Consider the following 25,684-nt stretch of genomic DNA (forward strand, 5'->3'; position numbering starts at 1 on the left):
TGGTGAACTTTGTGTACTTGTTTATAAAAAAGCTTACTTAAGATACATAAGGACGGATATAAAAATATAATAGTGAAAAAGCAAGAAGTTCCACTTACGGTTGAGATTTCAATTTAACTTCCTTTTTAGAAACAAGATCTGAATCATGGTTCCAGGGTACATTGTGATTTATAATTGGGAAAAAAAATCTGTTTTTTTTTTTCTTTTTTAGTGTGTCCTTTTAGTAAAAATGGTAAGAAGAGGTGATATTTGTTTTCATTCCCTAGTGTTTTTCCAATATTCTCTATAAAATGCACTGGTTGCTCCAAAAGTTCTGCATTCTTAATGTATATTTGAATTATTCATGACCATGACTGTATTCCCCAAAATCTTTTTACATTCCTTATGCTGACTATTTGGATGGGAAAACTGCTCAGATAAAAATAAGAATTGACCTGTACCTTTTCCCTTCTTTCAAACAGAAGTTTTAGAAAGTTTGAGAAAGTCAGGTTCACTTTTCTTTTTCTCAACATTTTTTTTTTTAGTTCAGCTTGAAATGCTATAAGGAGGACTACTGAATATCAACACATTTTGAAAATAAAGGGGAAAACTACCTTCATAAAAATTTTAAGGAATAGGGACAGCAACAAAAACCAAAAGGAGAATGACAAAGATCAACATGAGCAAACAGGAAGCAAGAGAAAACAGAGACTGAATAATAAAGGAGAGCTGGAAAGAAAAACAGAAGAAGAGGTGATAGGAAACAAAGAAAATGTAAGTTAAGAGACAGAGGACACTTTGCCCATCTTCCCACATTCAGAGAAGGGTCCTAAAACTACTCCTTCAAATATTCTTTAAAGACCAAAGGAAAAAAGCTCATCCCCTTCCCAGCAAGCCTCTGGCTCAGCAAGTCTGCATTTGCTCAACAATAAAATGGCAGCTTCCAGACAAGGAACTACAGACGCTTCTCTCCTAATAGGACCTGTCCTTGATCAGGAAGTACCCGTGGTTACATGGTCACCACCCATTCCATATTACAGGAGTGGGGAGGTGGTCCCTTTCCTGTATGTGGCCTTGGTTTGCCTTTTTGTTGGGGTGAGAGATCAGGATATCATGTGGGCTTTGCTGTTCAACTGCCTGCAAATTCCTCCCAGTTTTATTTTGCATTTACAAAATGTGGTGTGATAGCATATGTCCATTGCCACTGCACAAAAAACTATTGTCTTTAAGCTCTTAAAATGAGAACCACAAGGGGCACTGAGATGGCTCAGTTCGTTAAGCATCCAACTTTGGCTCAGATCACGATCTCATGGTCTCTGGGTTCAAGCCCCACATGGGGCTCTGTACTGACAGCTCAGAGCCTGAAGCCTGCTTCAGATTCTGTATCTCCCTCTCTCTCTGCCCACTGCCCACTCATACTCTGTCTCTGTCTCTCAAAAATAAATAAACATTAATTTTTTTTTAAATAGAAGAACAGATAGCTAAGGAAATTGTGTTATTTTTGTTTGTTTGTTTGTTTGTTTTTAATAGCTTAGCTTTCCCTCCATTGTTGCATATCTGTGTCTGTCCTTAAAAGAGAAAACACCCTACAAGCATCATAATGGCAATAAATTCATATCTTTCAGTGCTCACTCTAAACGTCAGTGGACTCAATGCTCCAATCAAAAGAAATAGGGTTACAGAATGGATAAGAAAACAAGATCCATCTATATGCTGTTTACAAGTGACCCACTTTAGACCTAAAGACAGCTTCAGATTGAAAATAAGGAGATGAAGAACCATCTATCATGCTAACGGGCAACAAAAGAAAGCTGGAGTAGTCATACTTATATCAGACAATCTAGACTTTAAAATAAAGACTGTAACAAGAGATGCAGAAGGGCATTATATCATAATCAAGGGGCCTATCCACCAAGAAGACCTAACAATTGTAAACATTTATGTGCCAACTGTGGAAGCACCTAAATATATAACTCAATTAATCACAAACATAAACTCATCGATAGTAATACCATAATAATAAGAGTCGTCAACACCCCACTCACAGCAATGGACAGATCATCTAATCGAACAATCAATAAGGAAAACAGTGGCTTTGAATGACACACTGGACCAGAAGGACTTAACAGACACATTCAGAACATTTCATCCTAAAGCAGCAGAATATACATTCTTCTCCAGTGCACATGGAACATTCTCCAGAATAGACCATATCCTGGGACACAAATCAGGCCTAAGTAAGTACAAAAAGATCAAGATCATACCATGCATATTTTCAAACCACAACGTGATGAAACTCGAAACCAACCACAAGAAAAAATATGGAAAGGTAACAAATACTTGGAGACTAAAGAACATCCTACTAAAGAATGAATGGGTTAATCAAGACGTTAAAGAGGAAATTAAAAAGTATATGGAAGCCAATGAAAATGATAACACCACAACCCAAAACCTCTGGGACGCAGCAAAGGCGGTCATAAGAGGAAAGCATATAGCAATCCAGGCCTTCCTAAAGAAAGAAGAAAGATGTCAGATACACAACCTAACCTTATGCCTTAAGGAGCTGGAAAAAGAACAGCAAACAAAACCCAAAAACAGCAGAAGACAGGAAATAATAAAGATTAGAGCATAAATGAATGTTATCGAAACCAAAAAAACAGTAGAACAGATCAATGAAACCAGAAACTGGTTCTTTGAAAGAATTAACAAAATTGATAAACCACTAGCCAGTTTGATCAAAAACAAAAAGGAAGGGACCCAAAAAAATAAAATCAAGAATGAAAGAGGAGAGATCACAACCAACATAGCAGAAATAAAAACAATAATAGGAGAATATTATGAGCAATTATATGCCAACAAATGGGCAATCTGGAAGAAACGGACAAATTCCTAGAAACATATACACTACCAAAACTGAAACAGGAAGAAATAGAAAATTTGAACAGACCCATAACCAGTAAGGAAATCGAATGAGTAATCAAAAATCTGCCAAAAAACAAGAGTACAGGGCCAGATGGCTTTCCAGGGGAATTCTACCCAACATGTAAGGAAGAGTTAACACCCATTCTCTTGAAGCTGTTCTAAAAAATAGAAATGGAAGGAAAACTTCCAAACTCTTTCTATGAATCCACCATTACCTTGATTCCAAAACCAGACAGAGACCCCACTAAAAAGGAGAACTATAGACCAATTTCCCTGATGAACATGGATGCAAAAATCCTCAACAAGATTATTAGCCAACTGGATCCAACAATACATTAAAAAAATTATTCACCACGACCAAGTGGGATTTATACCTGGGATGTAGGGCTGATTCAATATCTGCAAGACAATTAACATGATACATCACATCAATAAAAGAAAGAACAAGAACCATATGATCCTCTCAATAGATGCAGAGAAAGCATTTGACAAAATAGAGCATCCTCTCTTGATAAAAACCCTCAAAAAAGTAGGGATAGAAGGAGCATATCTTGAGATCATAAAAGCCATATATGAATGATCCAATGCTAATATCATCCTCAATGGGGAAAAACTGAGAGCTTTCCCCCGGTCAGGAACAAGACAGGGATGTCCACTCTTGCCACTGTTATTCAACATAGTATTGGAAGTCTTAGCCTCTGTGATCAGACAACACAAAGAAATAAAAGGCATCCAAATCGGCCAGGAGGAGGTCAAACTTTCACTCTTTGCAGATGACATGATACCTTTTATGGAAAACCCAAAATATTCCACCAAAAAACTCCTAGAATTGATTCATGAATTCAGCAAAGTCGCAGGATATAAAATCAATGCACAGAAATCAGTTGCATTCCTATACACCAACAATGAAGCAACAGAAAGAGAAATCAAGGAATCGATCCCATTTACAGTTGCACCAAAACCCATAAAATACCTAGGAATAAATCTAACCAAAGAGGTGAAAAATCTATACACTGAAAACTATAGAAAGCTTATGAAAGAAATTGAAGAAGACACACACACACAAAAAAAAAAAATGGAAAAAGATTCCATGCTCCTGGATAGGAAGAACAAATATTGTTAAAATATCAATACTACCCAAAGCGATCTACATATTCAATGCAATCCCTATCAAAATAACACCAACATTCTTCACAGAGCTAGAAAAATAATCCTAAAATTTGTATGGAAGAAGAAAAGATCCAGAATAGCCAAAGCAATCTTGAAAAAGAAAACCAAAGTGGGAGGCATCACAATCCCAGACTTCAAGCTATATTACAAAGCTGTAATCATCAAGACAGTATGGTGCTGGAACAGAAACAGACACTCAGATCAATGGAACAGAATAGAGAACCCAGAAATGGACCCACAAACATATGGCCAACTAATCTTTGACAAAGCAGGAAAGACTATCCGATGGAATAAAGACAGTCTCTTCAGCAAGTGGTGCTGGGAGAACTGGACAGCGACATACAGAAGAATGAACCTGGGCCACTTTCTTACGCCATTCACAAAAGTAAACTCAAAATGGATGAAAGAACTCAATGTAAGACAGGAAGCCATCAAAATCCTCGAGGCAAAAACCTCTTTGATCTTGGCCACAGCAACGTCTTACTCAACACATCTCCAGAGGCAAGGGAAACAAAAGCAAAAAAGGACCTCATCAAAATAAAAAGCTTCGCACAGTGAAGGAAACAATCAGCAAAACTAAAAGGCAACTGACAGAATGGTAAAAGATATTTGCAAATGACATATCAGATAAAGGGTTAGTATCCAATATCTACACAGAACTTACCAAACTCAACACCCAAAAAACAAATAATCCAGTGAAGAAATGGGCAAAAGACATGAATAGACACTTCTCCAAAGAAGGCATCCAGATGGCCAACCGACACATGAAAAAATGCTCAATATCACTCATCATCAGGGAAATACAAATCAAAACCACAGTGAGATACCACCTGACACCCTTCAGAATGGCTCACATTAACAACTCAGGCAACAACAGATGTTGGCAAGGATGTGGAGAAAGAGGATCTCTTTTGCATTGTTGGTGGCAATGAAAACTGGTGCAGCCACCCGGAAAACAGTATGGAGGTTCCTCAAAAAACTAAAAATAGAACTACCTTATGACCCAGCAATTGCACTACTAGGCATTTATCCAAGGGATACAGGTGTGCTGTTTCGAAGGGACACATGCACCCCAATGTTTGTAGCAGGACTATCAACAATAGCCAAAGTATGGAAAGAGCCCAAATGTCCATCAATGGATGAATGGATAAAGAAAATGTGGTATAGGGGCGCCTGGGTGGCGCAGTCGGTTAAGCGTCCGACTTCAGCCAGGTCACGATCTCGCGATCCGTGAGTTCGAGCCCCGCGTCGGGCTCTGGGCTGATGGCTCGGAGCCTGGAGCCTGTTTCCGATTCTGTGTCTCCCTCTCTCTCTGCCCCTCCCCTGTTCATGCTCTGTCTCTCTCTGTCCCAAAAATAAATAAACGTTGAAAAAAAAAAAAAAAGAAAATGTGGTATATATATATATATACACACATACATACATAATGGAGTATTACTTGGCAATCAAAAAGAATGAAATCTTGCCATTTGCAACTATGGATGGAACTGGAGGGTATTATGCTAAGTGAAATTAGTCAGAGAAAGTAAAAAAATCATATGACTTCACTCATATGAGGACTTTAAGAGACAAAACAGATGAACATAAGGGAAGGGAAACAAAAATAATATAAAAACAGGGAGGGGGACAAAACAGAAGTATGGAGAATAAACTGAGGGTTACTGGAGTGGTTGTGGGATGGGGAATGGGCTAAATGGGTAAGGGGCACTAAGAAATCTACTCCTGAAATAATTGTTGCACTATATGCTAACTAATTTGGATGTAAATTAAAAAATAATAATAATTTAAAAAAAGACAAAAAAAAAAAAGAAAAAAGAGAAAACATTCAGGAATGGCATGGCAGACAACAATGTATAATCATGCACTGTACCTACCATAATCATTGATTAATTCACCAATATTTATTAAACTCCCACTAACATAATGGAATAGTCAAATAAAGACCTGGGATTATAATGCACTAATAATATTAGCTAGGTAAGGACATGTACAGGGGACAATAACACATGATAGGGTCTGCTAAAATGAGAGATATAATTTGTGTTTCTTATAGAGCAAGATCCTTGAATCACAACCTTAATATAAATACCTTGCTACCTTAAAATTTATCCTTTACCTTTCCACTAGACCAGTGGTTCTCAACTGGGGCCATTTTGGCCCCCCTCCCAGCAGATATTTGGCAATGATTAAAGACATAGTTTTTGGCTGTCACAACTAGAGGGCATGGTGCTATGGTCATCTGGTGGGTAAAGGGTAGGGATGATGCTGACCATCCTATAATGATAGCACAACAAAGAATTATCTGGCCCCAAGTAGGAATAGTTCTGACATTGAGAAACCCTCCAACCCATTCCCACCCTCTATGATGAACTCAGGAGACTTAAAGATCCCATTCAAGAACTCCAAAAGCTTTGAGGAAGCCTCAGAGAATCTATTTCATACTGGGTATCTCTGGGAAGAATATTAAAGCAAATGCAAAACTTAGGAGCCCCCTGAATCCAGCACACAGGCTCACCTGAGTCCAGAAAATCCAACTCTCTAAGTGGGGCAAGAAAGCCTGAATTAAATTTGCAAGTGGCCCATGGTATCAGTTAACCACCTTTTCTGGGACCCAGACATTTGTACTGTACCATGGAGATGGCTAAGGGATTCTCCTCTATGATGCTGATGAAGTAGATTCTACCTCAGTGGCATTTATAGGTCCCTGTTTTGGAATGGAATTCAATAAAAGAAATATCTCAGACTCAAAATGTTAAATTTAAGATACTGGAAGGGAAACTAGGCCCAGAGTAGATTTTACGTCTTCTCAGACATGTCTACCAACAGTTACATTTGTGAAATGCCACATTTATAGATATCATCATAATGGTAGAATTTATGCACTCATACTGGATGTCTATTTCCTGTGAGTGGGGAAGATTACCTGTGTAGGTGGTATCCGTGTGCACCATGGTAAATTTTGTCTATAAAAAGAACTGCTTTCAGGGAAGCCACATATGGCAAGTCCTAGAAGGAAAATTCTGACATTCTTTTTTGCTTCCAAGGGTTAGTTAAACTTTTTACATTTTTTCCCTTTTGTCCCCAGAATGATCACACAGGTATATAGTGACACCTGGAAAGAAGATGTGAGATGTGCTCTAGGCCAATTCTGATCCCGGCTTCAGAAGACATTCATTATTGACTTTTAATTATGAATAAGGACACTGTATGGCAGTGAGGCCCCCCGCAGTGACTTGACACAGCTTTCCTTCCTGGCTACCCCCAAGCTGATGTCATTCACAGGAAAATCTTAATTTTTTTCACTGTTTTCTTCAATTTCATTCTAACGTTCATTCTTTCAGGGCTGTCCGTGCTGCAGATACAATCCCTACCTGCCCATGTTTAAAATGGACATCTTTTCTGGGTGGACCACCAACCAATCGAACAATCTATACCAGTTAAGATGTTAAAATTTTTAAATGTCTTAATATGTTCCTCTGCCCTAGGATATTTTTATATGCTTAGGAGGGACTTTGGAGATACAATATATATATCCGAACTAGTACCTATCCAGAAGCTGTTAAAGGCACTATGACAGGCAGATGAGGAAATGTCTTAGTGAGTAGATGTGTATAAGAAACATATAGAATATGAGGGAGATAACAGCACAGTATCTTTCAGGTGACACTACACAGATTATGTTCTACCTAGTCCTAGTCCTGAAACAAGTTGATTAATTTGGCAGCACTACAAGGGAAGTTATAAATTTTTCCATCACTATTTGCCTATTATTCTAAGCTATGGAAGGGCCTCTATTTATTTCTCTCTTTCATTAAATTCTGGGATTCTTTCTCTATGGCCTAACTCAAACACAGCTTCCTCCAGTCTGGTATCCACCACTCTATCTGCCCTTAATGATCACACCCTTAAGGCCTCCGGAGGACCCTCCTGACATTGCCCTACCCAAACCTCTCTCTATTACAATCATATAGATATCTCCAAGATATATTCCAATATATCTTCCTAGATCCATATTCCTCAGGCAAAAACAATGTCTTCAAGTACCTGTTGTAACTATTCCCCTTTTGTTGTCTCATGTTCTGGGCCCAGTGAGACCCAAACAAACGCGCATCACATTTACCATGTAATATGGTAATTTACCTATTTGCCTGTCTCGCTCTTTCTCTCACTTGATTGTAAGTTTGTGTAGAGCATAGGATGTGCCTTATTCACGTTCATATCTGCAGTGAATTGCATCATCTCCACCATGTGGTACGTATTCAATACATTCTTACTCAATAAATTAATAATTTTGCCTGCATGGCAGCTAAGATATCCTCCCACTTTGCTTTTTGAGAAATAAAATTTTAACCCTTTATTTTAACATGAACAAATGATTCTAAAATGATTACAACATAGCTATAAATTGCTCTGAAATTAATACAATGTGAAACCCATACACCTCACATCATCTGTACAGTCAAATGAGGACACATATCTGTTCTACTTCCACTTACTTTATATTCCCAATGATATCTTTAGGTCAATTTCTAAACACAACCATATTTTTTGGTACTAAACAAAAGCCTTGGCACTTTAAAATTATCCCTGAATAAGATACGATTAACTATGTTAAAAGTTCTGTAAAAGCCATTCAATAGGAGCAGAGGTATGAGTTGGAAACCACAGGTCATAGAAGCGTGTTGGCATGACAGAGCTAGGGAGCAAATCCATAGAAGCAATTCTCCCACATGATTTTTAGGAATGCTGAATCACTTCTCCAGATAATGACCCTGTGAGCCCTGGAGGATGATCTTCACATTCACCAGCTGTGTGAGCAATGGCACAGACAGGGGCCCCCACTGTTCTGATATATTCTTAGAGGCAGTGCAGAGGGAGGAAGGACCACAAGGGTAAGTCCCATGATGTTGAATCATCTGTTATACAAATGAGCAGGGGAACCATAAATGTAATGTTTCTTTTTCCAGACAGCTACTTAGAGTTGATGCTGAGTATAGTATTGGATTTTTATTTTAAAGCACATCATCCTAAAGATAATGCCTAAAAAAGTATGAATTTAATAACAGAGGGCTGGTGCCAGTGCAAAAACCTCAAACTACCTGGCGACTGGCCAGAAAGCAGTGACTGCAGTGTGATCACTACTTTCAGAAGACCATTCTATTCAAATAAACATGGTGGGCGTCTTTTGATGAGGCCAAAGATGGCATTTTCTTCCCTTCACTTACAAAACAGAAAAAGACTATTTTGTTCCCTTAATGATGCTATGCTGGTGAATCTTCCTTTACCAAAGGGAAGCAATTTAGTGGAACCACTTACCCAGTAGCCATGCCCCAGTTTCACTGCACGGCTGTATAAACCATAAAAGTTAATAGCATGGTGGGAAATATCATTAATGCAATTTTATTATTGTACATAATTTTCTAAATTAAGTTCCAATTATGTGGTAGTTTAGAGAAAATACTGAATATACAGCAATATACAGTTTGAGCCAGACAAAGTACCTGGGGGCTAGAATAAAACAAAAAAAGCAGATATGTCCATCTGCCTAGAGAATCATCAACAAAGGATAAAATAAAGCTGGACTTTAATCCTAGTTCTAAAACCAGCTCAATGGCTCATCTCAGGCAACTCTATGAGTGTGGCTCTATATGATATAACACAGAAAAATACTCTTTTTTAGGAAGGTATATTTATATAGTCTCAGATATTGTTCACAATTTCTCTCATTGTAACTTACTTCTTCATGAAAAAAAAAAAGGTATAAAGTTGATAGCCCCAGGAGAGCTGCAATTCATTTTGTAAATAAGGGACATTAATTTTTCCCATGTCCTCTCTAACCCTTGCTTCATGAAATGTCTATCGCAGGTACAACCCCTTCATGAAGATCAACCTGATTATCCCACCTGAAAGCTCTCTCTACTTTAAATATGGAGTGTCTTCCTTCAACATCTTTCTGGTACTTTTCATTGCACTCTCTCCCATTATAATGATGGGTTTAATATATTCCTTCCCCTATTAGAACATGGGCATGGATCATGCTTCATTAACCACTCACATGGGGACACACAGACCACCTGTGAACTAGTTGAACAAGCAAGATGCCATGCTTCCATCCTTCCTCTACTCTGTTTACTAAGAGGGCATAGGCTCTAGTTAGCTTTTGGTCTCCCCACAGAGATAAGGCAACTAGTGTTAGTTGAGGTATGCACTTAGAACACACTGGCTTCATACACAATATGTCATGTCATCTCCCTGCTTACCAATTTCCAATGGCTTCTCATTATACTAAAAAAAAGATGCAAATCCCTTCCCTTTTTCTACATGTTCGATTCTGCATGTACATGTTTCCTGTATTTCTTTTCGACATATCCCCAACCCCTTGTATCATCTCTCACTATGTTTTACAAATATTAGCCAACTTTCTGTTCCTCTAAATGGTCAGGCTTATCCCCACCTGAGGATTCTTTGCTGTTTCTCTGCCTGGAATACTCTCTTCATATGCTGTTGCTGGTCTCTTCCTGTCTTTGCTGGTCTCTACCCAAATGCCACCTGTTAGCAGAGGCCTTCTCTTGCCACCCTATTCACTTCCCACCTTTCAACTTCTAGCTTATAGCCTGCTTTCTTTTCTTGCTAGCACAATTGTTATTATCATTAATTATGCTATTTATTTATTTATTTATTTATTTATTTATTCGATTGCTCATTTTTTTGCTTGCTTTTCCATTAGTATGCAAGTAACATACAGGATTTGTCTGATTCATTCTGTATCACAGTGCCTAGAATGATGTCTAGCACACAGAAATTTCTCAGTCATTATTTCTTGAATAAATTAATAGATGAATGAACATCATAATGTTTTAAGAATCAAGACTCATTAAATTATTGAAATAACAAAACCAATGTGAATTAACAACTCAACAATTGTGTGTTCTGAGTCATTTCCCATGGCAATTCTTGATATATTTTATGCTAAACAGCTTGCAGTTGCTCTCTCTTAAAGTATCACCCATATTATCTGATGACCAAAATCATGATGATAATGTTCATACAGATATGATGTTAGATACCAAGGAATTTAAATTAAAATTTCAGAACGAAATATCTCTGAGTAGGGATAAATATAATCTTTCTTTGAAAAACACTTCAAAATAATTTGTACCAGAATTATCTCATGGTTGACTCAGATTACAACTTTGTTTTCAGTTCTACAGACAGGTGGGCTCCTGGAGTCTCTTTAGGTTTAGAATCCCAAGAGAGAATATTGGGATTATAAATAGTCATGTTATAAATGGTCTAGATTTCTTACCTTTATTCTTCAGCTGCCTCTCACACCATAAAACAGGACACACATGAGCCTCAATTAAAGGGTTTTATTGAATTAAGGATGCTTTCAACTTTATTACTTTGATTTCTAGACTTTTAATTTCCTGCATTTGCATCGCCTGGTTTCTGTTGCATCTAGAAGTACCATATGGAGTAGTATAAATATGTCATTCTTCCAGGAGATAATGCCCCTAAATTGCCCTATATATGAAGCTTGTGATCAAATCTTAGGGCAATGTGTCACTGACAAATTGTCACTGACAAAACTTTGAGGGAAGTTAAGGAGGGCCTTGGCCACCCATCTTAGAAAGCAAAGTTTGGGTAACTCATCCAAAGTAGATTATGCTTACTCCCACATAAACATGGTAATACAAGCGTGTACTCAACTTGTTTGTTCATATTTAGATCACCACATTTGCAGATATAGAAAATAAAGTCATATATATAACCCTGGTTGTCCTGGATATTTCATAAGGAGATAAGATCTGATCTTTCAAAACAACTGAACACACTTGGGAAGTGCCCCTACCTGTCTTTAAATAGTGCATCATTAATTCCTTTCCTACGAAGCAGATCTTGCGGCCCATATGGTGTGTCTTTGCATTTAGAGTCTGTGTCACAGAGTAGGGTTTGCAGGAACGGGAAGAAGCCAGTACTAGGAAGGTTTCGAGGTGCAAGGTAACCTGAAATTAAAAAATAAAACAAAGCAAAAAACAATAATTACATCACTATGGCATTTGCCTGGAAAGGGAAAGAAGTGTAGTAACTGTGTTTTGTGAAATTACCTTCTGGATTATGACTGTCTGGGTCTGCTATGTATCCAAAAGTGTAAAAATACATGTTGCCTTACAAATTTATTTTACTGGGACTTATTCTAAGGAAATAGCTGGAAGAATGTCTGCTAGAGTATTTTAAAAATAGATCACAGTATATCCATATGATAAAACACAATGTAGCTAATAAAAAGTTTGTCAAATAATACAGAAAATGTTTGTATCTTGCCAATTAAAATGAGTAGATCAGAAAATCACATGGCCAGAATAGTTGTAACCTCAAAAAAATATATAATTATATGTATTCTTAAAAATATGGAGGGATTTCCCGGGTGGTATATTTCACATGATTTTTATTTATCTTCTTTTAACTATATAGTAACTATTTTTTCTCACAGTGTACATATCTTCTTTTGTGATCAAAGTCATTATAAGTGCAGCCAATCTTCCAGACACTAGGAAGTATTTTTGGTTTAGCATAACAGCTAATTTAATTATCCTATTCACGCAATATTTTTTCCTATTTAAAAATCCAATAATAATGGAATAAATAAATATCCCTAATATTAAGGTAACAGAAAACAAGAACTGTAAGAGTAAAGGGTTTTTGTAACCTTTAACATTTGCTTTATAAAATATGATGATAGCATACACATGTCAAGAAATAGGCAAACAAATCTTTCTGCAATTAGGTCTAATATCAAAACATTAGGTTGCTCTTTTGGGGGGGAATATGGAGACAATGAATTACCAAAAAAAAGCAGGTTTCAAAACTATAAGAGTAATTCCAAACTGAAGACTAAAAAGCAAAACCTTAACTTCCTCATGAATCCATCAAAAAGGGTGTCAGTACAAGTATGTTTTCATTAAACATAAAAAGAAAGAGGAAAGGCTACAAAAAATAGTACGAGCAACTGGGCTAAGTATGCATTAGCAGAGAGAATAATAAATAGAAATTTGATCTAAGTAACTTAATACAGCTCTACATACAGAAAATTGGAAATAAAAGGGAATGGGTCATATGAAAGTTGGCCAGAAGTAAAGAGGGAAAAAAAAGAAGAGAGACTGGAAGATGTTGCTCTGTTGACTTTGAAGATGAAGAAGAAACCAAAAGCCAGGGAAAGCAGGTGACCTCTAGATGCTAGATAAGGCAAAGACACAGTCTCCTAGAGCCCCCAGAAGGAATGAAGCCCTGCCAACACCTTAATTTTTAACCCACTAAGACTAAATTTTAGACTTCTGATCTCCAGAACAATAAAATAATAAGTTGGTGGAGGTTTTTTAAAACTGAAGTATCGTTGACATACAGTATTACATTAGGTTCAGGTATACAACATGGTGATTAAACATTTATATACACTATGAAATGATCACCATGGTAAGTCTAGTTAGCATCTGTCACCACACAAAGTTGTTGTATCATTGACTATATTTCCTATACTGCACTTTACATCCCCATGACTTATATATTTTATAACTGGAAGTTAGCACCTCTTAATCCCCTTCTCCTATTTTGCCCATCTCCCAACCCCACCTCAAATAAGTTGGTGGTGTGTTTAAGCCATTAAGTCTGTGGTGATTCTTTACAGCAGCCGTAGGAAACTAATCCATGAAATAACACTGGTATGAATTAAAGTTTTGGAAATTCAGAAGAAATTGGAGAGAACTTAAATCCACCAAAGTATTCACCACTACCTTCTAAGCAGCATCTCTTTCTGACACCGAAAAGACCTGTGTCTCTCCTAACATTAAACCCAAGTGAATCTGGAGTGAACCTTCAATGCTTTCATTGTAGCACAATTCCCTGAATGAGCTAGAGAGTAGCAGTCAAACTGCCTGTTAACTTTTCACATCACCCCTCTACATCAAAATTCTACCACAGTGGACACGTAGAGCAAGACCTTGGAAAAGCTGCAGTGAAACGTCACCATTAACAGCGATCGGCCCTGTTACACAGATCCCAACAGCAGCCACTCTCTCCGAGTGTGGGTCTGCAAATGGTTTTATTCCTATCTGATCTCAAACACGTGCAGTGGATCCTTTGAATGGAAAGCAGATGGCAGGACAACAGGAGCAGATGACTGCTTCGCTGTATGCCATTTATCAAGGTGATGGTGTGGCTGAGCTGGACAGTGCTGGAAACAACAGTTCGTGAGAAGCCAGATCACAACAGGAAGAGAAGGAAAAAACAGGAAAGGACATCATGGGAAGAAGATCTGAAAAGAGGTGGCACATGACGTCCAGTTTTAGTTTCTCTGGCATTGATCATAACCTTCAAATATTAGAGGAATTTGGAAGCATTTAAACCCACAACATTCCTCACTGTGATTACTATAGATATACTTTATAGAAAAATTCATCCCAGAGGTTCTTTAAAAACTTTTTAAAGGCCCCACGTGTCCAAAGTGCAGTTTGATCATGCTTCACACAGACTTTTTGATAACATATTTAACCTGTTATAATGGGTTCATGCAAATCAGGAATTGGTTTAAGTGTATACACATTTTAGTTAACACAGTGCCATGCGCAGAATGGACTGCCTGTATAATTTATTTTGCCATTACCTTTTAACTCGGAACCATACCCTCATTAAGATAAGGAAGGGTCTGTTGCAACAACTGATTTATTTAAGCATCCACTTATTCACCATAATAAGGTAGGCATGTGACATATATTTATGTCATTTATCCTTCTTTGACATCCATTATATAGTTTCTCATACACATCAACGTCTCACATAATCTGGAGATCCTCTAAAACTAACAAGTCAGAATTAAATATAATTAAAATTGAGTATTTTTCTTATGGGTAAAAATGGATTTTTTTCCTGTCTCCTTACCATTTCGGTTACGTGTGTGCAAGGAGGTAACCACGCAGAGCAAAGGTGGAATGAACCAGCACACGTTTTAAAGAGCTGCTAATTCTAAATTGAACTCAATTCTATTCTGAAGGTGTCTCTGGCACTTTCAGGTTCCAAAATTATGTTTCTCTTTATATCTGTAAATGCCAGGATGCGGGGAAAAAGAGAAACATTTCTCTATCCCTCACAGAACTTTTGTGCAGCAAACACAGAGCATGAAAAATTAGGGCTAATAACTGGCTACTCACATTCACAGCTAGGGTATAGATTTAAGGACACAAGTAGAGGAAGGTTATAACTATGCAAACCACAACACCACTTGTAAGTCAATAAATAAATAAGTAAGTAAGTAAGCAAGTAAGTAAAACAGATCTAAGGGTTTGGGGATGGAGGGCTTAGGCAGGATAAATTCCTTGGTATCATGAGCCCCAAAGGTCTCACACTTAGGACAACATTTATGACTATCTCCAGGAGAAAACCTATCAATGAACGTGCAATTCCATGGAGAAATTGGAGCCAGAAGACTCCGGCATAGTCTAGGAGTGAGGTTGGTGAGTGTTCAACAAGATCTCAATTCACTTATAGTTTCGTTTCTCAGGGGCTCCATGCAGAGGCAGTGAGGTGGGGAGAGGTTATTCTCATAAAATGGATGCAGTCAACATTATCAACACAGTCCAATAATAATATTGACAGATCCCAATGTTATTTCAGGGAGTTGAATCGACCAAACTACAAAACATTTTTAGGAACAAACCACCAAATAGCTAAGTTTTAACTAAATCAAATTCAGTTTTTGTTGTTTTAAGAATAAAACTTGCATTATAAAAAGATCCACTTCAAGATCCACTTAAGAAAAAAAAAAAAAAAAAAGAGGGGCTCCTGGGTGGCTCAGTCAATTAAGCATCCGACTTTGGCTCAGGTCATGATCTTGCAGTTCACCGGTTTGAGTGTGCTGACAGCTCAGAGTCTAGGGCCTGCTTCGGAATCTCCCTCTCTCTCTGCCCCTCCCCTGCTCACTCTCCCTCTCTCTCTTAAAAATAAATAAACATTAAAACATTTTTTAATAAAAAATAAAAGAATTTTTAAAAATTGTGATATCAACCCATACATCTATGTTTATCTAAAACGGGGATCAAGTTTGGTTTTCCCTTCCTTTCTTCACAAAATTCCTTATTCAGAACAACATTAGTGTGATATAAGGTAATGATTCGAGCAGTGGTTCTCAAAGTGCAGTTCCTGGACCAACAGCATCAGCATCACCTGGAAACTTACTAGAAATAAAAACTTGAGATCTCACCTTAGATCTACTTAATCAGAAACTCTGGGGATAAGGTTCAGCGATCCTTCTTTTAACATGCCCTCTAGGTAATTCTGATGCACAACACTACAATTTGCCAACAGTATAGACTACAAACTTTTCCAGAAGGGTCAGATAGTGAATATTTTTATCTGTAAGCATAACTGTCTCCATCACAATTACTAAACTCTTGTCATTGTAGACTAGAAGCAGCCATAGACAGTGTGTACATTAATAAGCCTGATTGTATTCCAATAAAGTTTTACTTATTTAAAAAAAAAAAAAAAGAGGCAACAGACTGGATTTGGCCCACAGGCTCTAGTTTGCTGACCCCTGGGGGATGACAGCTTACACTTGTCCTTCTCCCTCTCCTGCCTTGCTCACTTCTTATTTTCACATCTTCCCCCTTCTTTTTCTCTTCCTTCATCTCATCTAATTTACTTAATATCCCTCAATATCCCCTTTCCTCCATTTCTTAATCTTTTGTTCTCTCCTTCCCACTGACCACCCCCTCTTTGGACTCAATTTCCAACTCTTCTCTCTTTTTCTCCAGCTACTCCCTTCACCTACTGCTGTATCTCTTTACTGACTGGTAGAGCCAAGAATGCCCATTTCCCTCAATATCTTCCCTTACTTCTTCCCCCCCCCCCTTTTTTTTTTGCCTCCACAGAAGGGTTTTCACCCACTTCCATTATAAATTCAGGACCACACTGCTTGTTGGCTCTATCCACAGAAGTGCTGTTTTCTATTTATTGTATTAGTTAAGAAAGAAATGTCACAGTCTTTTCAATAATGAAGCTACTTCCATTTGACATCATTAGGCTTAGGAAGCATTCTGTAGGCTACCTTGGTGACATTTGTAAATATTGTAATAATGGTAGATATTGGAGAACTTCCACTGTGCTTCTTTGTGTTTTCCTCAAGCAGGTCAGAACCCAACCTAGATGGTATTTTGTGTTTCCAGGTGAAAGGAATTTGGTCTTTACCCCCCATAAAGAGATGAATGATGAATCTTGGAAGGAAATTCTGACTTTTTAAAATATGAAGTTATTCATTTGGGGTGTTCTATTTTTCTTAACTTTTTACATACAGGGTCACATTAGCAGAATACTTATTAGGCTTTTTGACCAATTAAATGATAAGTCTCCTCAAGAAACACCACAACAAGAAATTCTCATCATGATAAGAATACCAAATGAGACAAGTGTATCTAGATACAACACCTATAAACAATCAAATAACCAGGTAAGAATAAAGAAAACATGGGAAAGGAAAGGAATCTCAGAAGTATGTTTGTAATAATTAAAGTAAACCTTTTTATTCTTCCTGTAGTTTTTCAGCAAATTTGTTCTCAGTAGCATTTTAAAAGACATAATTAAAATTATAAAATACATAAACCTGGCTTTTTAAATTATTTTATGACATTAAGTCAAGAATGCATAGCATTGTCCTTGTTCTTTATGCATTTTCCATTTGGGGCAAGAGCTGTTCCCTGAGGGGAGATGTCTTGTTCCCTCAACCATCATCAGGTAAACTCAAATACGCTGGCTCTTCCTGATTCTAGTCTCTCTGAATAGGGCTTTTTTTTTTTTTTTTTAAATCTTTGTGGCCCAGAGAGACCTTAGCCTAGGATTAAATACTTATATGACTTTGAATCTTCAGGTAGAGTCACTAGCTCAATAAAAATGCACTTTTTGAGAGACTAGATAAAGAATAAGCTACTTGAAAGAAAGAAAAATCCTTACATAGTTATCGCACAAAGCTTGACATGGTGCAAACAATTATTAACTATATGAATGAATGAATGAATAAATGAAAGAATGAGTGAATTCCTGAAGGTCACAGGAAAACTGCATGATTGAGGACTTTAACATAATATACATTTATCTTTATTATTTAAGGGCAAAATTTCAAATTTTATCCCATATTTTGAGTTCAATGGATAAACAATGGATACAATAAGTTCAATTAATAGTAAGTACAATGGATAATATTGCATTATATCCCTTATAAAATGGATAAATATTGATAAAACCAGTAACATTTATTGTTATAAGCTCTTTAGATCTCAGTTTCTTTGAAAATCTAGCTATTACACATTGGCATCTATAATATCAACCACTGAAATTATTATTCATAAAAAGAATCCATCCATCATTTATTCAGTGTAAATTTACTGAACAGACACTGTGGGTCTGGCCCTGAGTAAGGTGCCAAGTATAGTTCATTCTTCTATCTTTTTAAATAAGAGATATTACTTAAATGTTTTAAAAATATATCTCCAGGGACACCTGGGTGGCTCAGTCAGTTAAGTGTCCAACTCTTGGTTTCACCTCAGGTCATGATCTCAGAGTTTGTGGGTTCAAGCCCCACATTGGGCTTTGTGCTGACAGTGCAGTGCCTGCTTGGGATTCTCTCTCTGCACTCCACCCTGCTCACTCGCTCTGTCCCTTCTCAAAAATAAATAAATAAACTTAAAAAAAATAATTAAAAAATAGATTATCGGGGCACCTGGGTGGCTCAGTCAGTTGAGCGTCCGACTTCGGCTCAGGTCATGATCTCACGGTCTGTGAGTTCGAGCCCTGCGTCAGGCTCTGTGCAGAGCCTGGAGCCTGCTTTGGATTCTGTATCTCCCTCTCTCTCTGCCCCTCCCCTGTTCATGCTCTGTCTCTCTCTGTCTCAAAAATAAATAAATGTTAAAAAAAAAAATTAAAAAAAGAAAAGAAAAAAATATATTATCTCCATGTTGTGTGTGTGTGTGTGTATATGTGTGTGTGTGTGTGTGAGAGGGGGGGGGAAGAGAGGGAGAAAGAGACACAGAAAGAAACAGAGAGAGTATCTGTTTTCAAAGGTCATCACACTTTTATTATGTAAAAATGCCTATATGGAGTCATTTTTTTCCTAAATTGCCAGAAATATTATGTATAAAAATGGCATATATTTGAAAATAAATAGTAAAACATTGGTAAGAAAAATAACTTCATGGGGCGCCTGGGTGGTGCAGTCGGTTGAGCGTCCGACTTCAGCCAGGTCACGATCTCGCGGTCGGTGAGTTCGAGCCCCGCGTCAGGCTCTGGGCTGATGGCTCAGAGCCTGGAGCCTGTTTCCCATTCTGTGTCTCCCTCTCTCTCTGCCCCTCCCCCGTTCAAGCTCTGTCTCTCTCTGTCCCCAAAATAAATAAACATTGAAAAAAAAAATTAAAAAAAAAAAAAAAAATAATTTCATGTTTTTTGGAAAAATTAAACAATCATTTTATATAAGCCCCATGGCAATCCCATAGGATAAGCAGGGCAAGCGTTATACCCATTTTGCAGATAATCTCAGAGAGATCAAGCAATTTGCTTATGGTCACATGAAAAGCTAAGTAGCAGAGATGGACCCAAAACTGCGTGATATATGATGATAATGAAAGCAACATTCTATTCAGTTAAGTTTCAGTATATGTTGGAGGGAGGAGATTGAGAATTTGAAAAACAGGTACGACTTCTGGTTTTGATTTTGATTCATTAAATCACCAGGTGTAAATTAACCTCTCCATGTCTCTATTTCCACATCTACCAAATGGAGGATAATGGGCCTTGCCACCTCACAGGGCACAAGGAAGATTAATTAGATAAAGCTTGTGTAAGGCAATAGGAACACACTGGAGAGGGAAGGCCGCGTGGAATCCTGAGTTACTATTGCTCATCAGATTGCTGTTGCGACATTTGTCTAATTTACTGTGCAGTGACCAGATCTCTCATCTCTGTGTCTTGAACCAATGAATGGTTAGGAGTATTGCATAATGTGTTTCTCTCCCTAGTAATTCATAATATGTACCTGTATCGACTGGAGCAGTGCTTCAATTACTGCCTGCTCACTGGGTGTGGTGCCATGATACATTCTTTCTAATTCTCCCCAGGCAAGTCTTACTTCATCATACAAGTGTTTTTCCAAGTTCAAATCCACTGGCAAAAAGGTAGACTGTTTCTGGCAGTGAGAGCTGAGGGAAGATCCTTAATCCTTAAAGCAGTGGGTAAGAAGTTCTTATACTCAAAAGGTTGCCACAGAGAACAAGAACAAACTTTGGGTCATTTGAGATGGTGTCCCACGTGCTGGGATCTTTCCCACATTCCTCACGGTTGTCTCTAACTACCACAGTCAACAGGTTTTGAAATGTACAAAAAGTGTTCCAAGGAAGATAATTTGGGGACTCTGGGCTATGACATTGCAGGTGCCATAGGAGGTGAGAAAGATTCTTGCCGTTTTTATATATTTGGCATGTTACTATCACTATTTTTTAAGAAAAAGGGATGTGGCACTTTGGACTTGGAACCTTGCTATCTCTTTGGATGTTACCTATTTGATTCTAACATACACAGTTGAACCGATAGCCAGAACAAAGGGCTCCATAGCTCACATTCCTTGGTTTCTAGAAGAGAACAGACCTCCTTCCTTTCTGAAGGTTAAGGAGACCCTGTTGGGTGATGGGTTCCAAAGATCATGGTTTGATTTATTCAAACAGTAAACAAAATGATTCCACTCAAGGCTAGGAAACATAACTGTAACACATACATGCTAGATAATAAATTCCCACATGGATTGGATCAGAGTTCAAAAATACTCACTAATATTATTAAAAATATTCTCACATGGCAAGGAATGTTGAGTTCAATGGCTCTTCTTGAGTGAGCTGGGTCCATTTGTCTTATTAACCAGAACTAACAGTAACCAATTGAGACTTGTCTTTCAGTAACAAAGATTCACAATTGCATTTTTAAAAATCTTCCTTGCCATGCCACTTGCAAACAGAATCTTGGCAACTGTTTTATTTCCTTCTAAATCTAAAGTTAAAAGAAAGATGAACCCTAGATCCTTGTTCCATTGTAGAACAGTCTTCCTATAAAACCCAGTCTCCTAATACTTCCTAGATATGGCCAACCAGGAAAGTACCCTATGGTCTGTGGGCAGGGCTGATATGAAGCTGGGTCCACATAGATATGGCTGGGTTGATTGGTAGTATCAAGAAGACTTGATGCCAGTGGGGAGAGAGCCACTGTCCTGCACCCCATAGGTCACAGACTCCCTTGAGACACTGCCCTCTTCCACAGATCCAGCAATATCAGTGAACACCTGGTAAAGGGTGGGGGCATTTCCTCCAGTGTCACCACATCTGTTCTGATTTGTCAGGGAAGTGTTTCACTAATTATTACCCACAGTGATATCACTCAGACATCTAGGTAGTTAACTCACAAAACCTGCACTTGGGGATGAACTGAAGAATTGATTCTTCTCCCATCATGATGGTCTCTGACATGATGCTGGGGTTGGGGGGGGGGGGCGTGTAGGAGGTGGGAGAGCATCAGCATTTCTACAAACCAGGTTCTGGGGCCAAATGAGTTTAGGAAACTAAGCTCTATCTCCTATTCTGGGAAATCCAGAATACATTTGCATACTAAAGATTCTGAGAGGTTTTGCAGTAAGAAACCTGAATAACTTTGGTTAATTCTACATTTCCACAAATATGAGTACAGAATACTTTTCATTCTTTTTCTTCCTGTTTTTAAGATTCCTGGGAATGAACATTCCATAGGGCACACTTTGGGAAACAGTGCCTTCACCCATGCTCTCACAAATTCCCAACTGAAAAGGTATCTTGAACTGGAAATTTACTTATTTATTTTTTCTTCAGGAGGGAACTTTTTACATAAGGAAATAGGTTGGCTTTGAGTCTTGATGTTCTAGGACTTACTTGTAAACTCCCACCTCACTAACTTGGCTTAAATATAGTAATTAAGCAAGCACCTTAGTGTTTATTTGTGAAAGTCCATTACAATTGTGCAACGCTATTTGTCGGAGTCGTTCAGCAAAACTTGTCTAAGACATTGCTTGGGGAAGGGAATTTCATTCCAGAAGGATTTGGGGAAGCTTATAAAAGTACACACTCTATAATGGGAAAACATAAGGTAATGAAGAAATCAGAATGAGAGCAAACAAGTATAGGAAAGAATAAAGCCAGCACAATAATAAGTGCCAAAGGTATGTGTGTTATTAGAGGCTGGATGCAAATTTGAATCTGAGTGTCCTAAGGAACTACAGAAACAATCATTCAGAGTGTCCAAAAATAAAATAAAACTAAATATATGTATTGGGAGAAACATAGCTTTTCCTATATAGAGAAAAATCATGGTTGTCAGGCCCCAAGAGCTTCAGTGGTCTTAGTGTATTTGCTCTCACCCAGAAAAGGAGCACCAATAAAAGTGATCACCATCTCAGTGACCCATCTTGAATGGGAAGTGTGTGACCTGTCCTGAAGGCATTTTCCATAGGAGGCAAGAGTAGGGAGAAACTGAGTTGTTGTTCTCCCTTTACCACTTGTAAAGGGGTCCACTGCCAAGTCAGGGCACCACGATCATGGGATGGTATACAAAATATCGACCAATACAGTGTTCTACAAAGTTGTTTGGGAGTTAGCCAGAAAAACATCCTCTTTAACTTGTCTCCCAAATATTTGCCTTTTTGATAACTGGGCTAAGTTATGAGTTGTTTCCAGGAGCTACATATTGGCAGAAATTATAGGAATTACTCTAGTGAGTGAAGCACCAGGCAGCAGGAGCAAGAGTTAAAAAGCATCCTTCTAATCCTAGCTTTGCAAATGATTTATTATACAACCACGACCCTCTACCTTGAGTCATTTCCTCACTTATGCAGGAAACATAAATCTGGACTGCCCATCCATCACAACTATTACAAGTAGAAGACTCTCCTGTAAAAGGAGATTTAGTCGGGTTGAAGTATTAAGCACTTATCATAAGATGAAAATTATGTTTGGAAATTAAAATGTGATCTCAGTAACCCATTAAGAGTAATGATATGGAGAAAAGAATTTCAGTAATTACCCCTATAAAGGTATGTTACTAACAACTATTTTTTTCATTTGGAAATCTGACTCAGTTACCACAGAGAATTATATGTGTTGTAGAGTAAAAATAAAAGCCAGTGAAATACATTGCTGGGATCATTGTGTAGAAAAAAAAAAAAGAAAGTCCTATAAACACAGGGGCTTATAAATGTCTTTAATTCAACAGATGGTCTATTCGCTTGGGAAGAAAAGGGTCTAGTTTGGGATCCTATCACTCCTCAACAGCTCATATAGTATTTATGCCTTAGTATTCGTATTCTGTCTATTTACAAATGATACGTGTGACAACCTGCCAGTGGAAAATGTATGTCACAACCTTTTCTTTCAAGTAGCGCTGTTGACAGGTAGCAACCTCATCTTCTTGTCAGACTTGACTTTCTCCTAAACCAAACATTTTCTTACCAAGACCTCTGCCAATCACAAAGAGACAATTTAAATGACCTGTGGCTTGCTCTGTAACCAGAACATATTACTGGCCTTCTCTCTCCCTCCACATAGAACCACTTTTCATCAAAGCTACTCATTAGGAAAACAGAAAGAACAAAAGAAGGAAAGAAAATAGAGAAAAATCCCTGAGGGGCATTTTCCTCAATTGTGGAGAAAAAAAATGCAAATATAGCATTAGTATTTTCTGTTTTCTTTTTCTAAGGAAAAAAAAATGTTCTTTTTTTTCTAAAAGGGAAATATTTCAAAAAAATACAAATAGAAAACTCCAGATTCCATTTGCCTATTGGATTGGCAAAAGTTTAAAAAGTCTGACAATAACAAGTGTTGGGAAGGATATGCAGCAGTGGGGATTGCCATCCCATAGCGGGGAAAAGATAAGTTAGTACAGTCGCTGTGGAATGTATTTGACCATATTCAACAAAGTTTAAAATGTGAATAGCTATAGGTATATGCCCCAAAGACATGTGCACACATGCACAAAGAGACATATTTAAAACAATCACCACAGTACTATTGGAAATAACTGAAAAATAACCTAGGTGCTCATCCAAAGACCATGGATAAATAGATTGTGATATACCTATGCATATAATATGTATACTCCATGAACTCACTGAAGCTGCATAAATCAGTGGAGATAAACTGACAAAATGCCATGCTGAACAATAACATAGTGGTCAGTCTAAAAAACATGATGCAAAAGGATGCCAGGTTGGGGTACTATTTCTATAAAGTTTAAAAACCTGTGGTCAAAGGTGCAAATTTCCAGCTATAAGATAAATAAGTCCTGGGCACTTAACATATAGCATGGTGACTATGGTTAACAATACTGTATTTTATATTTGAAAAGTGCAAAGTGAATGGATCTTAAAAGTTCTCATCATGAGAAAAAAAATTGTAACCATATTAAGTAATGGATATTAGCTGAACTTACTGGGATTGTTTCACAATATATACACATATCAAATCATTATGTTGTATATCTGAAACATGTTATATGTCAATTATATCTCAATAAAACTGGAAAAAAGTCAGTTATACTAGAAGACATAAAAAGTAAAAGAAGAAGATAAAGAACCACTTGATAAACTACATAGCAAAGAAATTATCAAAAGCATGGTTCTGCAAAAAATCACAGAATTATCCCTGATTTCCTCACAGCACCAATTTCAGAACAAACCTCTATTTCCTAGGTCCACCTCAAGTTATTACCCAAAGTGCAACTCCTATAATAGGCTCCTTCAAACACCCTCTTACAGAGACACTCCACAGTTCCTCACAGGGGGCACTCTCCCTAGCTGCACAGAGTAATAAACACAACTTATTTAACACCAGAAACTGAATAAAATCCAAGGGGCATCTGGGTGGCTCAGTCATTTAAGCATCTGACTCTTCATTTCTGCTCAGGTCATGATCTAAGGGTTCATGAGTTCAAGCCCCGCATCAGGCTCTGTGCTGTCATCCCTGCTTGGGATTCTGTGTCTCCCTCTCTCTCTGTCCCTCCTCTGCTCACTCTCTCCCTCAAAAGTAAATAAATTAACATTAAGCAAATTTTGAAATCACAGAATTTTTTTTAAAACCAGCAGTATAATATTATGTAATGTAGTTAGGTAGATAAATATATAGTAAAAATTAAAAAACAAGCATGGGAATGTTATACACCAAATAAATGATAATGATGTCCTTCAGGAAGGGAAGGATGGATGCGGGCAGGCAGGAGAGAAATCAATCTGAGTGGTTTACACAGGGGCCTCACTGCTACTTTAATGTTTGATTTGTTTTATACAAACAAAACAATTCTGAAAGAAATACGGCTAAAAAATGTTAGGGTTTGATAAAGTTAGGTAGTGGATACATGAATGTTTGTGCTGTTTTTATGATTGTCAATGTGTTTGAAATAGCACACACTGTTCTTTTTAAAGAGAATACAGATCTTCCTCTACTTATGATGGGGCTACATCCCTACAAGCCCATCCTAAGTTGAAAATATAATAAGTCAACAATGCATTGAA

At 37.6% G+C, this 25,684-nt stretch overlaps 1 protein-coding gene across 2 annotated transcripts in view; it reads right to left on the minus strand.

The window, feature by feature from the left end:
- Positions 1-25,684, minus strand: part of ABCA12 (ATP binding cassette subfamily A member 12) — a 279,848-nt gene that overhangs the window by 108,728 nt on the left and 145,436 nt on the right. For both annotated transcript variants that reach the window (XM_040476160.1, XM_040476159.1), the window contains one exon: positions 11,924-12,077. Coding sequence is in view for 1 of the 2 variants with exons in the window: in XM_040476159.1 (XP_040332093.1) it covers positions 11,924-12,077 (154 nt within the window). In the remaining variant the exon portion in view is untranslated. The remainder of the gene's footprint in view (positions 1-11,923; positions 12,078-25,684) is intronic.

The sequence above is a fragment of the Herpailurus yagouaroundi genome, unplaced genomic scaffold (genome assembly GCF_014898765.1).
Source record: "Herpailurus yagouaroundi ecotype Mexico unplaced genomic scaffold, PumYag 140, whole genome shotgun sequence".
Classification (NCBI taxonomy): Eukaryota; Metazoa; Chordata; class Mammalia; order Carnivora; family Felidae; genus Herpailurus; species Herpailurus yagouaroundi.